The sequence below is a fragment of the Grammomys surdaster genome, unplaced genomic scaffold (assembly GCF_004785775.1).
Source record: "Grammomys surdaster isolate TR1022 unplaced genomic scaffold, NIH_TR_1.0 572, whole genome shotgun sequence".
NCBI lineage: Eukaryota > Metazoa > Chordata > Mammalia > Rodentia > Muridae > Grammomys > Grammomys surdaster.
In genome coordinates, this window is record NW_021604991.1 from 51,012 (window position 1) to 65,858 (window position 14,847).

At 36.2% G+C, this 14,847-nt stretch overlaps 1 protein-coding gene across 1 annotated transcript; it reads left to right on the plus strand.

Annotated features, from left to right (window-relative positions):
• The first annotated feature begins 1,311 nt into the window (after positions 1-1,311).
• LOC114633261 (zinc finger protein 420-like) lies at positions 1,312-14,608 on the plus strand. Its single transcript, XM_028781859.1, has 3 exons — positions 1,312-1,356; positions 4,125-4,251; positions 12,444-14,608. The coding sequence occupies exons 1-3, from the start codon at positions 1,327-1,329 to the stop codon at positions 14,606-14,608; spliced, it is 2,322 nt and encodes a 773-aa protein (XP_028637692.1). The 5' UTR covers positions 1,312-1,326.
• The last annotated feature ends 239 nt before the right edge of the window (positions 14,609-14,847 follow it).

Below are 14,847 nucleotides of genomic sequence, written 5' to 3' on the forward strand. Positions count from 1 at the left end.
TCTCATACTGTACTTTTCAGAAGTAGAGTCTGTTGTCTTTGTAATACCCATGTTACACACTGTTACTTTCTTGTGGAATTACAAATGTAACTACCAGAGAGGAAATCCATAACAGTCAGGAACTGAGGGGTCTTACTGGATTCATATTTATTACTGATTGGTAATCAAAGAACTGCCCAGAACAATACCAGGAAACAGCTGTATGCATGTCTAGGAAAATGTTTCCAAAACTGATCAGAGCATTCTTTGAAATGATTCACAATATTTTTCTATACATTCTCCTTCCTCTAGCAGCTATCATGTAGTTTCTTCCATGCCTCCTTTCAGGATTCTGCCTTGACATTGCCTAGACTAGTTGTTTTCAACATGTGGACTATAAACCCTTTGGAGGTAAATTGACACTTGTCTAAAGCCATCATAATTCAAATATTCTTATGGTTTCAGGAACTGATACTCCACTTTTTTTTTTATCAATCTCCAGGTAGTTCTGCTCTCATGCAGATACATACATTTATAACTATAACTTATAAGTTTAGTACCTATAACTGTGATAAAAAGTCACAACATTAGAAAGATGGAGATCCACTGGCTTAGAACATTTAGCACATGAACATTCCATTTAAAGACATGAGTGGCCTGAATTGTAATATTCTATCAATGCATTGACATGGATTTTGGGTGATCAATATTCTCATACAAAGATGTGCATGTGACTTGGAAAACAGGACCACATGGATTCCATGAGTAAACTGGAAAGATACATTTTACCTCAATAAATGGAAAGCCTTTGTAGATGATGATAAAAATTGCTGTAACTAGATCTTATGACACTTATTTTGAGAAAAAAAATCATGGTATTTGGCAAATAAAAGATCCATCTCTAATCCAAGACAGCAGAGCACATATGGAAAATAGATGTACTATATCTGCAAGGTAGAATAAAATGAAATGTGACTGAAAAATCAGATATTGTTTTCTAGTATGATGACTGGTAAAACTCCATTTTATCCTAGGTAGCCACCAGCCATTTGGCTATGACCCCAGTCCCTGGAAGATAAGTTTCCCAGTAATAACTCTGAGTGGTAGTGTTTTGCACCAGATATGCATGTTCTGTATTAGTCTGATGGCAGCTGAAGTTAGAAAAAAGCTTCAAGTTGCAGTCAAACTTTCTGTTATCATTTGGGATCTTGTGTCTATGCTTGACATTGTTCACAGCAGAGCTGCATTAATTTTAGCTTTATATTTTTGACACCTTGATATGAAATTTTAAGAAGAATTCTGGTGTTTGTTCCTGAGACAGAAATGTGGAGAAGAGCAATAAGAAGAATGAATGCTTCTCTGGTAAATGTTCCCCAGGTCAGTGTCCTGTCCACCTTTCTTTTAAAGTTGTTTTTATTATTGAACCCATTCATGACATTCTCTATATCTGGTAATGTTATCTAAGGTGTATTTTCTATGATTTGTGTTCCTTTTTCCTGATAATTTTTCAAAATTATGTCTTTAGATCTTTCACTTATATAGCACAGCCTTTTCCCATTATATTTAAACTGGATTTTATACTGTAAGGACATAAATTTCTGTGGACTTGAGACCTAGAATTCTGAAAATTGTCTATTCTAAATGATGTTCAAAGAATATATTGATGAGCAATAGGATACCCTTGTATTCTTGTATATTATTGAGGAAGGAATGTCTCTTGTGCCACATAAATTTTTTTTCCGGAATGGTCATGTTTCCAGAAACAGGTTTATGAATGTTGATGTGCAAATATATGGACATGGAAATCATTAAAGAGAATATGGAAGAGAAGAACTTTTGGAAGAATAAAATGATAAGTGTGACTCTCTGTCTTTAATTCTAATAGTAAACATCTCAACTCTCTAGAGGCAAAGATGATGAAACGAATCGTTGATTGCTCTTCCATAACACTGATTTGCCTGTGAGATGATGAAGGTTGCAGGATTCTGGTGTCTTTCTTTGGCATTTTATGTTGCACAGTGATCATGAGTGGATTGACACTAGAAATCTGTTTGTCTCAGGAGAGGTTATGTTCAATGCTCAGTGGTAAGTTTTTAATAGGCAGATGATTATTTTCTCTATCTTTGTTTCATTTCTCAGATTTGGCATAAGCAATACTGTCTCCAACTTTACATCATGTGGACTATATTAGTAAGAATTTTCTAGAGAGTATTGACTTGGTGATGTGCATAAGCCATCAATTTTAAAGCATAAACAAATGTCCTTCTTAATTTATTCTCTTAATTTCTTTAAGAGGAAGAATAGTCCCTCTACCTGTGTTTTCCCCTTTCAGAATCTATATATTATATAGGGAACATTCGAAGCAATATAATGAGGTTTCTATTTTTCTTTACAATAATATTTTATTTAAGTATAAGAGTGTTCATCTGCATTTTTTATGTACACTGCATGATGCATTATATCCCTAGATTCCTGAATTCAGCACCAAACCTTTGGGACTGAAGTCAAGCATTGTAGTGACTTGCCATGTGCATAGAGAGAATTGAGTCAGGTTTCCATGGAGAAACAGCAAGTGCCTTTGCCTCTAAGTTATTTCTCCAGGCCATAGGTTTTCATTGTGATGCACATTTGTCACAGAGGCACTATATAATTTTGTGTGTTCTAGTTTTTAAAAAGCAAAGGAAGTATTACAGCTGATATTTTTTCTATGTAACTTACAATCCTGTTAGAAAAATGAGCTCAATTTTCTTAAGAAAAGAAAATAAAGTTGAATTAGAAGATTCAAATTTTAATTCAGGTAATCTCATGAGCAAAAAAAAAAAAAAATGTGTTTAAAATTCACACAAGATTCTTTCTCAATTTAAAACTTGACCTGATCAAAAATAGCTTCATCTGAATCTACTGTCACATATACCATTTATTTACAGATATATAGCTAATAATTCTGTAGTGAAAGATCATATGGAATTTATGAAATTGTTTCCATCTGTATTTCTATGTCAACATTTAGAAAATCTGAATAATTGTAATGCAGCCTAATGCTGATTTTCTATTTACCTTGCAGTTGTGATGTAGTCTCATAAAATAAATTCACAAAGTAGTTGATTCTATATGTTGTTTGGAATATTGGATGTGTGTACTGATGATACATTCCTTACTCTTTAAAAAGACAACTCAGACTTTTAATTCACCAGACATTCTGCATTCCATATTCGGTCTTTTTATTCTAGAAAGATTACAGCGTTGTACCTAGGCCTCAAGATGTCAACAGAACGTTTTAGAATAAAGTGAGGTGAGACCCAGCTAAAGACAGTATTGTTCTAATGTCCATGTTTGACCAAAGTTGATACTGGTAGAATTTGGAAACAGAGTTTTGCTCACCATAACTTTATTATTTATGATATTGGTAACTGACATTATAATGCTGTTTGATGTCAGCACATATTTCATAAAAGCAATATTTCATATTTCTTGATGCTTGCCTGCATCAAAACCTCAAATTCATTTGTTATATTCCCTAAACATTTGATGATTTTAAGACTATCATGCCCTCCTGTTTTCAATGAGATAGAAAAAAAATACAATAAAGACTATGAATATTTAGAAACTATCTTTTATAACAAATAAATTGTAATTTAATCTCATGTATTTCAGTTTATTTGTCCAAATGTGTGCATGTATGCTATGATGGCCTCCAGCCTGTAGAGTTCGGAAGAGAGGACTGGATCACATGGAACTGGATTTAAAATCTGGTGTTTAGTCCCATGAGGGTGCTTAGAACTGAACTACATTTTAAATTACTTTAAAAGACATTATAGAATCCAAACTAGAGACAAATTTTTCAAATGCAGTGATTGTTGCAAAATCTTTACCTACTACTCAGATCTTAGGAATCATCAGAAAAATTATAAAGTAGAGAGACCTTGTGAATGTGAACAATAATAAGTCATTCCATATATTGTCTATGGAAGAGTAGAAAGCTTAACTTCTGACCCATCTCTGCAGGATTTCTAGAAAACTTTTGTTCTAAAATGTTTGCCATGATTCATTGTTATCACAAAATATCTTAGTCTTTAGATCTTTTTTTACCTAGGAAAGTATTTTTGTCCAGCAGCACATGGTAAACAGGTAATTTTCCATTACAGGATCTGTTAACATTCAAGGATGTGTCTGTGGACTTCTCACAGGAGGAATGGGAAAGTCTTGACCGTGCTCAGAGGGCATTGTACATGGATGTGATGTTGGAGAATTACAACAATCTACTCTTTGTGGGTAAGAGTACTCTTCCTGTAGAATTCCAAGTTCATCCTTTGAATTTATCTATTTTGTGAAAATGTAAGCTCTCTGAAATATCTTAGAGACTCCTAGAATAAGGGAAATTCTACTTACTAACTTACCTTTGTCATGGTGTTTCCTTTATTTTCCTTCCCATTCTCTGGAAGAGTAACCAGTACTATGTTCTGTTGTAATCTTTTATCTAGCTTTTAATCAAAACTTCAAAGTTCAAAGAAAATTGAATGTTCAGTGCATGGAAATATATTACTGTATAAATAATAATAGAAATATTTTAAATTTACTATTGCATTGTCTTCATTTATTTAAGGTTTTTTAAATTTGTGTTTTAAGTTTTTTATTCACTTTACATCCCAATCGCAGATCTCCCCTCTCCCCCCATTGCCCCATCATACATTTCCCTCAGTTTCCATCAGTATCCTCGAAGAAGAGGGAGGTGCTCCCCTGGTTACCAACCCACCCTGACACAACAAGTCACTACAGGATGGCTTATCCTCTCCCAGATGGTACAGCACAGTTAGGGGAAACAGGATCCACGTGGAGGTAACAAAATCAGTGTCAGCCCCCTTTCCAGTTGTTGGGGTGCCCTGCATGAAGACCAGGCTTCATATCTGCTACATATGGAATGAGCACTGCCCAGCCCACCTATGCTCATTGGATGATGATTTTTCATCTCTGGGAACCCCCCACCCCCAGGGTTCTAGAGTAGTTGACTCTGTTAATAGGCTAGTGGAGTCCCTATCCCTTCTGGGTCCCTCAATCCTTCCCCCAACACTCCATAATACTCCCTTAGCTCTGTCTAACGTTTGGCTGTAGTTCTCTGGCTCAGTTTCCATCAGCTGCCAGGTGGAAGCCTCTGAGAGGACAGTTATGGTAGATGCCTGTCTGCAAACATACAGAGTGTTATTAATAATGTTAGGGACTACTTCTTGCCCATGGAATGGGCCTCACCTTGTGTCAGTCATTGGTTGGCCATTCTCTTGGACTCTGCTCCATCTTTGTCTCTCCACGTCTTGCAGGCAGGGCAGATTTTGGGTCAAGGGTTTTGAAGTTGTGTTAGTGTTTTTATTCTTCCACTGAGAGTCCTGCCTGATTATTAGCCATTTGTCGGATGTCGGGTTGGTGGTGATCTTTTCCCATTCTTCAGGCTGACGTTTTATCATATTGACAATGTCCTTTGCCTTACAGAAGCTTTTCTGTTTCATGAGGTCCTGTTTATTAATTGTTGATCTTAGTGCCTGATCTATGGGTGTTCTGTTCAGGAAGTTGTCTCCTGTATAAATTAATTCAATTTCTTTTCTATTAGATTTAGTATATCCAATTTTATGTTGAGGTCATTGATCCACCTGGGCTTGAGTGTTGTGCAGGGTAAATAAATTTGCATCTACTTGCATTTTTCTACATGCAGGCATCCAGTTAGATCAGCACCACTTGTTGAAGATACTTTTCCCCCATTGTATGATTTCAGCTTCCTTGTTTTAAAAAAACAAAAACAAAAAATCAAAAAACAAACAAAAACAAAATCAAAACAACAAAACAACAACAACAACAAAACACAAGCCAAAAAAAAACAAGCATATGTAGCTGTATGGGTAGGTCTTCAATTCGACTCTGTTGATCATTCTGTTTGTTTGTAGACTAATACTATGCACTTGTTATTACTATTACCCTGTATTGCAGCTTGAAACCAGGGATGGTGATACCTCTAGACGTTCTTTTGTTATACAAGATTAACAGGGTTGTTTTAGATATCCTGGGATTTTTTTGGTTTTCTATATGAAGCTTAGAATTTTTTTTCAAATTCTGTGAAGAATTGTGTTGGAATTTTGATGTGAATTCTATTGAATCTGTAGATTGCTCTCGGTGAGATAACCATTTTTACTATGTTAATCCTACCAATCCATGGGTACTGGAGATCTTACATCTTCTGATATCTTCCTCAGTGTTTATCCTCAGAGACTTGAAGTTCCTGACATACAGGTCTTTTACCTATGTGGTTAGAGTGACACCAAGATATTGTATATTATTTACGTCTATTTTAAAGGTATTGTTTCACTGATTGCTTTCTCAGTCTAATTATAGTTTATATAAATGATGGCTACTAATTTATTTGAGTTAGGTTTGTATGCATCCACTTTGCTGAAGGTGTTTATAACCTGCAGGAGTTCTCTGGAAGAGTATTTTTGGAAACTTGAGTGTGCTATCATATCATCTGCAAAAAGCAATACTTAGACTTCTTTTCTAATATGTATTTTCTCATTCTTCTTTAGTTGTATTACTACTCTAACAAGAACTTCAAGTACATATTGAGTAGATAGGGAAAGAGTGGACAGCCTTGTCTTGTCCCTGGAATTAGCGGGATTGCTTTAATTTTCTCTCCATTTAATTTGATATTTGCTGTTGGTTTGCATTTATTGTGTTTATGTATGTGTCTTGTATCTTTTATCTCGCTAAGCCTTTAAACATGAGCAGTGTTGGATTTTGTCAAAGGCTCTTTCAGCATCTAATTATGATCATGTGATTTTTTTTTCTTATTTTGATGGATTTACATATATTGAACCACCCCTGTATCCCTGAGATGAAGCCTACTTGATCATGGTGGATGATGTTTTTAATGTGTTCTTGGATTTGCTTTGCGAGTATTTTATTGAGTATTTTTGCATCAGTATTCATAAGGAAAATCAGTCTGAAATTCTCTTTCTTTTTTGGGTCTTTGTGTGGTTTAGGTATCAAGGTGACTGTGGCCTCATAGATTCAGTTTGGCAATGTTCTTTCTGTTTCTTTTTTGTAGAATCATTCGAGGAGTGTTGAGGAGACTTCTTTACAAGTCTGGTAGACCACTATTTAAGCCAGCACCAGTTGCTGCATGTGCTGTCTTTTTTCCACTGGATGGTTTTAGCTTCTTTGTCAAAGATCAGGTGACCATAGATGTGTGGGTTTAATTCTGGGTCTTCAATTCTATTCCATTGATCTTCCTGCCTGTCTCTATACCAATACCATGCAATTTTTATCACTATTGCTCTGTACTAGAGCTTGAGGTCAGGGATGGTGATTCCCCCAGAACTTCTCTTATTGTTGAGAATAGTTTTTGCTATCCTGGCTTTTTCATATTCCAAATGTATTTGAGAATTGTTCTTTCTATCTCTGTGAAGAATTGATTTGGAATTTTGATGAGGATTGCATTGAAACTGTAGATAGCCTTTGGTAAGATGGCCATTTTTACTATGATGATCCTGCTGATCAATGGATCCATGAGCATGGGAGATCTTTTCATCTTCTGAGGTCTTCTTCAAGTGCTTGCTGACAGAAGCCTGATAATATCTGTCTTTTGAGAGGCTCTGCCAGAGCTTGACCAATAGAGATGCAGATGCTTGCAGCTAACCATCATTGGACTGAGCACAGGAACCCCAGTGGAGGAGTTAGGGGAAGGACTGAAGGAGCTGAAGGGGGTTTGCAACCCCATAGGAAGAACAACAATATCAACCAACCAAACCTCCCAAGGACTAAAGCACCAACCGACAAGTACACATGGAGGGACTCAGCTGCATATGAAGTAGAGGATTGCTTTATCTGGCATCAGTGGGAGAGGTCGCCCTTAGTCCTGTGACGACTTGATGCCCCAGCCTAGGAAAATCCTAAGATGGAAAGGCAGGAATGAGTGGGTAGGTGGGGAGCACTCTGATAGAAGCAGGGGAAGAGGGATGGGATAGGGGGTTTTCGGAGGGAAAACCAGGAAGGGGATAACATTTGAAATGTAAATAAATAAAAATAATCAATAAACACGTTATATAAAAATAAAAGTCTGGTAGAATTCTGAGCTATAACCATCAGGCCTCAGTCTTTTTCGGGGAAAGACTGATAATGACTGCTTTTATTTCATTATGAGTTGTTACATGAATTTTTTTACTTGGTTTAACTTTAGTAAATGAAATCTATCCAGAAAATAGTCTGTTTCCTTTAGATTTTTCCAATTTTGTGGAGTACAGGCTTTTGGAGTAAGACCTAATGATTCTTTGGATTTCCTTAGTGTTTGTTGTTAGGTCCCCTTTTCATTTCTGATTTTGTTAATTTTGATATCCTCTCTGCCTTTTAGTTAGTGTAGCTAAGGGTTTGTCTATCGTCTTGATTTTCTCAAAGAACCAGCTCTTCGTTTCATTAGTACTTTCTATTGTTCTCGTTGTTTTTACTTTACTGTTTTCAGCCCTGAGTTTAATTGTTTACTGCCATCTACTCTTCTTGGATACATTTGGATCTTTTTGTTCTAGAGGTTTTAGATGTGTTTTTAAGTTGCTAGTATGAGATCTCTCCAATTTTTTTAATAAAGGTGCTATGAATTTTTCTGTTAGCACTGTATTCCTTATGCCCCATAAGTCTGCATATGTTATGCTTTTATTTTCATTGAAATCTAAAAAGTCTTTAATTTCTTCTTTTATTTCTTTTTTGAATTAATGACCATTGAGTAAAGAGTTGATCAGTTTTCTTGAGTTTGTAGGCTTTCTGCTGTTGTTGAAATCCAGCTTTAAACCATGGTATTCCAACAAGATGCAAGGGGTTATTTCAATTTTCTTTCATCTGCTGAGTCTTTTGTTATGGCTGAGTATATAATCTGTTTTGGAGAATGTTCTGTGAGGTACTGAGAAGGTACCATTTTTGTTTGGATGATATGTTCCATATCTATGTTCGGTCAATTTCATTCATAGCATCTGTTTGATTCATTATTTTTCTGTTTAGTTTCTGTTTCAGTGACCTTTCCATTGGTGAGATTGGGGCATTTTCCAGTATTAATCTGTGGGGTTCGCTTTGGTAATGTCTCTTTTATGAATATGGATGCCCTTGGATTTGGGTCATAGATGTTCAAAATTGAGACATCATCTTAGTGGTGTTTCCCTTTGATCAGTATGAAGTGTACTTCTCCATCTTTTTTTCATTACTTTTGGTTGACTGTCTATTTTATAAAATACTAGAATGGCTTCCCTGGCTTGTTTCTTAGGGCTGTTTGCTTGAAAACCCTTTTTCCAGTCTCTTACTCTGAGGTAGTATCTACCTTTGTTGCTGACATGTGTTTCTTGTATGCAGCAGAGTAATGGATCCTGTTTTCATGTCCATTGTGTTAGCCTGTCTCTTTTTATGAGAGAAGTAATTTTATTGATGTTGAGAGATACTAATGACCAGTGAATGTTAATATCTGTTATTTTGATGTAGATGGTAGTAGCGTATGTATCTGTGAGAGTGTGTGTGTGTGTGTGTGTGTGTGTGTGTGTGTGTGTTTCTTCTTTTGGTTTTGCTGGTGTGCAGTTACTTATTTCTTTTCTTGGGTATAGTTATCCTCTGTATGTTGGATTTTCCTTCTAGTATCCCCTATGGGGCTTGGTTATTAGAAAGATGTTGCTTAAATTTTTCTTATATTCCTTATATGTTTAAGTTTGGTCTTTTCATGATGATACAGATTTCTTTAATGTTTTGTGTCATGATACTTTTATATTTATCATTCTCTTTGACCAACGTATCAATTTCTTCTATTATATCTTCTATACCTGAGAATCTCTCTTCAATTTTTTATATGCTTGTGTCTTTAATTACTGTTCTCTTTCCTAAGTTTTCCATCTCTTAGGTGCCCTCATATGGTATTTTCTTTATTGCTTTTATTTTCATTGTCAACTCTTATTTATTTATTTATTTATTTATTTTAAATTCCAAATTTTATTTCCCTCCTTGTCCACCCTCCAACTGTTTCATATCCCATATCTCCTCCCCGACCCCTGTATCCACGAGGATGTCCCCACCCCACCAGACCTCTAAAATCCCTGAGACCTCCAATCTCTTGAGGATTAGGTACATCTTCTCTGACTGAACCCAGACCCAGCAGTCCTCTATTATGTATGTGTTGGGGGGCCTCATATCAGCTGGTATATTTTGCCTGGTTGGTGGTCCAGTGTTTGAGAGATCTCAGGGGTCCAGGTTAATTGAGACTGCTGGTCCTCCTACAGAGTTGCCCTCCTCCTCAGCTTCTTCCAGCTTTCCCCTAATTTAACCACAGGGGTCAGCAGCTTCTGTTCATTGGTTGAGTTCAAATAGCTGCATCTGACTCTTTCAGCTGCTTGTTGGGTCTTTTGGAGGGCATTTGTGAGTGCTCCATAGCCTCAATAATAGTGTCAGGCCTTGGGACCTCCCCTAGAGCTAGATCCCACTTTGGGCCTATTGCTGAACCTAGGCTCCTTAATAACTTGGTCAGGGAAGAAATAAAGAAAGAAATTAAAGACTTCCTAGAATTTAATGAAAATGTTGATACATTATAACCAAACTTATGGGACACAATGAAGGCAGTTCATAGCACTAAGTGCCCTGGTAAAGAAACTGGAGAGATCTTACACTAGCAACTTAACAGCACACCTGAGAATTCTCGAACAAAAGGAAGCAAACACACCCAAGAGGAGTAGACAGAAGGAAATAGTCAAACTCGGGGCTGAAGTCAACCAAATAGAAACAAAGAGAACAATACAAAGAATCAAAAAAAAAAATCAAAAGCTGGTTCTTTGAGAGAATCAACAAGATAGATAAACCCCTAGCCAAACTAACTAAAGGACCCTAAGGCAGTATCCAAATTAACAAAATCAGAAATGAAAAGAGAGAGATAACAATAGAAACTGAGGAAATTAAAAAAATCATCAGATCCTACTACAAAAGCCTATACTCAAGAAAACAGGAAAATCTAGATGAAATGGATGGTTTTCTAGACAGATACCACATACCAAAGTTAAATCAAGCACAGGTAAACTATCTAAAGAGGCCCATATCCCATAAGGAAATAGAATAAGTCGATGTCAACCCTTGAACAGTTTTATTAATTTCTTTCACCTTGTTATTGTATTTTCCTGTATTTCTTTGTATGTATTCATTTCTTCTCTTAAAGCCTCTACCTGTTTGATTGTATTTTTCTGAATTTCTTGGAGGGACTTATTAATTTCCTCTATTATCTTTGTAAGATTAGATTTAAGGTCATTTCTTGCACTTTAGGTGTGTTAGGATATCCAGGGCTAGCTCTAGTAGGATAGCTGGGTTCTGGTGGTACCATATAGCCCTAACTTTTGTTGATTATGTCCTTATGCTAGCTTTTCACCATTATATAGTCCCTGGTGTTAACAGGCCTAGTAGGTCCTGGTTGCAGCAGAATATGGGACTGTAGCTGGAGCTTTTAGTCCCAAGTGGCAACATACTTTTGGGGATGCACAGAGGTGGAAGTCCCAGATGGCAGCAGGCCTTGTTTGGTGACAGGTAGACCTGGTTGTCCCAAATTGTAGTAGGACTTCAGGGATGCAGTCAGAGCTGGTGGTCCATGATGGTTGCAGGCCTCTAGGGTTGCAAATAGAAGTTTGGACTGGAGGACTGAATACAGTTGAGGTAGGGAGATTCTCACCACTGCTGGGCCTGCTGGGAATTGCAGTGGACAGGGACTTGAGACATGGGGATCTCACCTGGTTGTCCCAGGTGACAAGAGGCCTCCAGAGAAACTGGCAGAGCTATGGCCCAGAGAATGGAGGGCATGAGAGGGACAGGACAGGACTCACTGCTACTGGTCCATGATGGCTGCTTGTCTCTAAGATTCTTATTTATGGTGTTTTAAAAATGTAAATTTTAAGTAGAGAAAGAACTATGGGTAAGGAGAATTTAGTTTTTGCTAATATATTTACTTTTTCCATATGGACTGTATATTTAGTACTGGTACAGTATGATCTTTATTCCAATACTTCAGATCTAGAAGCAAGGATATAGGGTGAGTACCATGACAATATGAGTTATATAGTGAATTCCTAAGTGACCAAAGCTATACTCTGTCTTAAAACATAAGCAAGAAACATTGCTTATATGATCCTTCCAAAAGTTCCTTTCTCAAAGTTCTTCACTAAATGATCACTTACTTGTCTGTGTAAGTGATCTTCTCTAAGGTACAGTGTGTAAATAAGAATTATCATTTCCATTCATTTGATATAGATTAGATTTGAGTTTCTTCTGAGCATCCAGTTAATGAGTTTGAAACAAAAAAGTACTCCGTTGAGAGCTTTATCTTTGAGAATTGCTAATTTACCTTTCTTACTAAACGTACAAGAGCATCTGTTATTGAATCTCTTACTCATGCGTTAATCACTGTCATCCCTAATTGCACTCTTTTTCAGAGAATAATCATGTATGTATCAAGCATGATGAAGTCTTGGATCAAGGCACAAAGTATAGTGTCCCTGAGAATGTGATTATTCAAGAGAAGTCTAATAAATGGAATGAATGTGGAAAAATGATTGATGAGTCCTCCAAAAGTACAGCTTATCAAACTAACAACAGAGAAGCCTCCATTGAATCATCAAACAGACATAAAACTGAGAATGCCATGGAACCATGCAAATATAAAGACTGTGCGAATGCCTTCAATTTGTATTCCATCACTAGTCAAAATCAAACAGTGCACCTAGAAATGAAAAAACACAACAAAACACAGTATGATAAAGTTTCTCACTCTAAATGTAAACTCGTGCTAAAAGGAAACAATAGTGGAATGAAACCACACAAGTGCAGGAAGTCTGGGAAATTCTTCAAGATGTACTCAAGCCTGAGTAGACCTCAAAGAGTTCATACTAGAAAGAAACACTATAAATGTACAAAATGTAGTAAATCCTTTCTGCATTTGTCACACTTCAAACTACATTACAAAATCCATTATGGAGGATATCCCTACAAATGTACAGAATGTGGTAAGTGCTTTTATTATGTATCAGACTTTGAAAGACACTACAAAATCCACCCTGAAGAGAATACTTACAAATGTAGTTTTTGTGGCAAATCCTTTATATGCTGTTCAGGTCTTAGAAAACATGAGAAAATTCATGAAGGAGAGAGGCTCTTTGAATATAACCAAGGTACTAGGTCAGTCTGTACATTTTCCTATGGTGGATACCATTACAAGGCAGATACAAGAGAGAAATGTTACAGATGTAAAGAATGTGGCAAATCCCTTTCCACATCCTCAGGACTTAAAATACATCAGAGAATTCATACAGGAGAGAAACCTTACAAATGTAGTGACTGTGATAAATCTTTTACCCAGAAGAGCAATCTTAGAATGCATCAGAAAATTCATACAGGAGAGAATACTTTCAAATGCAGTGAATGTAACAAATGCTTTACCCAGAAATGTCTTCTTAGAACTCATCAGAGAACTCATTCAGGAGAAAAGCCTTACAAATGTAGTGAATGTGACAAAGCCTTTGCTGATGGCTCATATCTTAGAAGTCATCAGAGAATTCATTCAGGAAAGAAACCTTACAAATGTAGTGACTGTGACAAATCCTTTAACCGGAAAGACCACCTTAGAATTCATCAGAGAATTCATACAGGAGAGAAACCTTATAAATGTAGTGAATGTGACAAATGCTTTACCCAGAAAGGCAGTGTTAGAATTCATCAGAGAATTCATACAGGAGAGAAACCTTACAAATGCAGTAAATGTGATAAATCTTTTACCAAGAAAGACTGTCTTATAATTCATCAGATAACTCATACAGGAGAAGAACCTTACAAGTGTAATGAATGTGAGAAATCCTTTAACCGGAAAGAGCATCTTAGAGCTCATCAAAGATTTCATACAGGAGGGAGAATTTACAAATGTAGTGAATGTGATGAATCCTTTACTCTGAAAATCAGTCTAAGAATTCATCAGAAAATTCATATAGGAGACAAGACTTATAAATGTAGTATATGTGACAAATCCTTTAACCGGAGAAACCATCTTAGAACTCATGAGAGAATTCATGCAGGAGAAAAGCCTTACGATTGTAGGGAATTTGAAAATTCCTTTACCCAGAATGGCTCTCTTAGAATTCATCAGAGACTTCATTCAAGAAAGAAACTTTACAAATGCAGTGAATGTGACAAATCCTTTACTAGCAGCTCATATGTTAGAATACATCAGAGAATTCATTCAGGAGAGAAACCTTACAAATGCAGTGAGTGTGACAAATGCTTCACCAGTGGCTCATATCTTAGAATGCACCAAAGAATTCATACAGGAGACAAACCTTACAAATGTGGTGAATGTGACAAATGCTTTACTCAGAAATGCAGTCTGAGAATTCACCAGAGAAGTCATACAGGAGAAAAACCTTACAAATGTGGTAATTGTGACAGATCCTTTACAAGTGGGTCATATCTTAGAATACATCAGAGAATTCATAAAGGTGAGAAGCCTTATAAATGTAGTGAATGTGACAAATCCTTTACCCAGAAAGGCTATCTTAGAATTCATCAGAGAATTCATAAAGGAGAAAAACCTTACAAAGGTAGTAAATGAAAACTCCTTTATCCAGAAACCCTAACTTGTGGAACTCATCAGAAAATTCATATTGGAGAAAATCCTTAAATGTAGGGAATATAGCAAATCCCTTCACAGGAAGAAGCTGTCCTAGAACTTATCAGAAATTTCATACAAGAAATAAAACATACAAATGTATAGAATTTGATAAATCTTTTACCCAGAAAGACTGTCTTAGAATTAATCAGAGACTTCATTCAAGAAAGAAACTTTATAAA

Coding starts and splice junctions, on each gene's coding strand:
- LOC114633261 (XM_028781859.1), top strand. CDS start 1,327: ATGAATGCTTCTCTGGTAAATGTTCCCCAG. Junction 1,357..4,124: donor CTCTGGTAAATGTTCCCCAG/GTCAGTGTCCTG, acceptor TTTCCATTACAG/GATCTGTTAACATTCAAGGA. Junction 4,252..12,443: donor CAACAATCTACTCTTTGTGG/GTAAGAGTACTC, acceptor ACTCTTTTTCAG/AGAATAATCATGTATGTATC.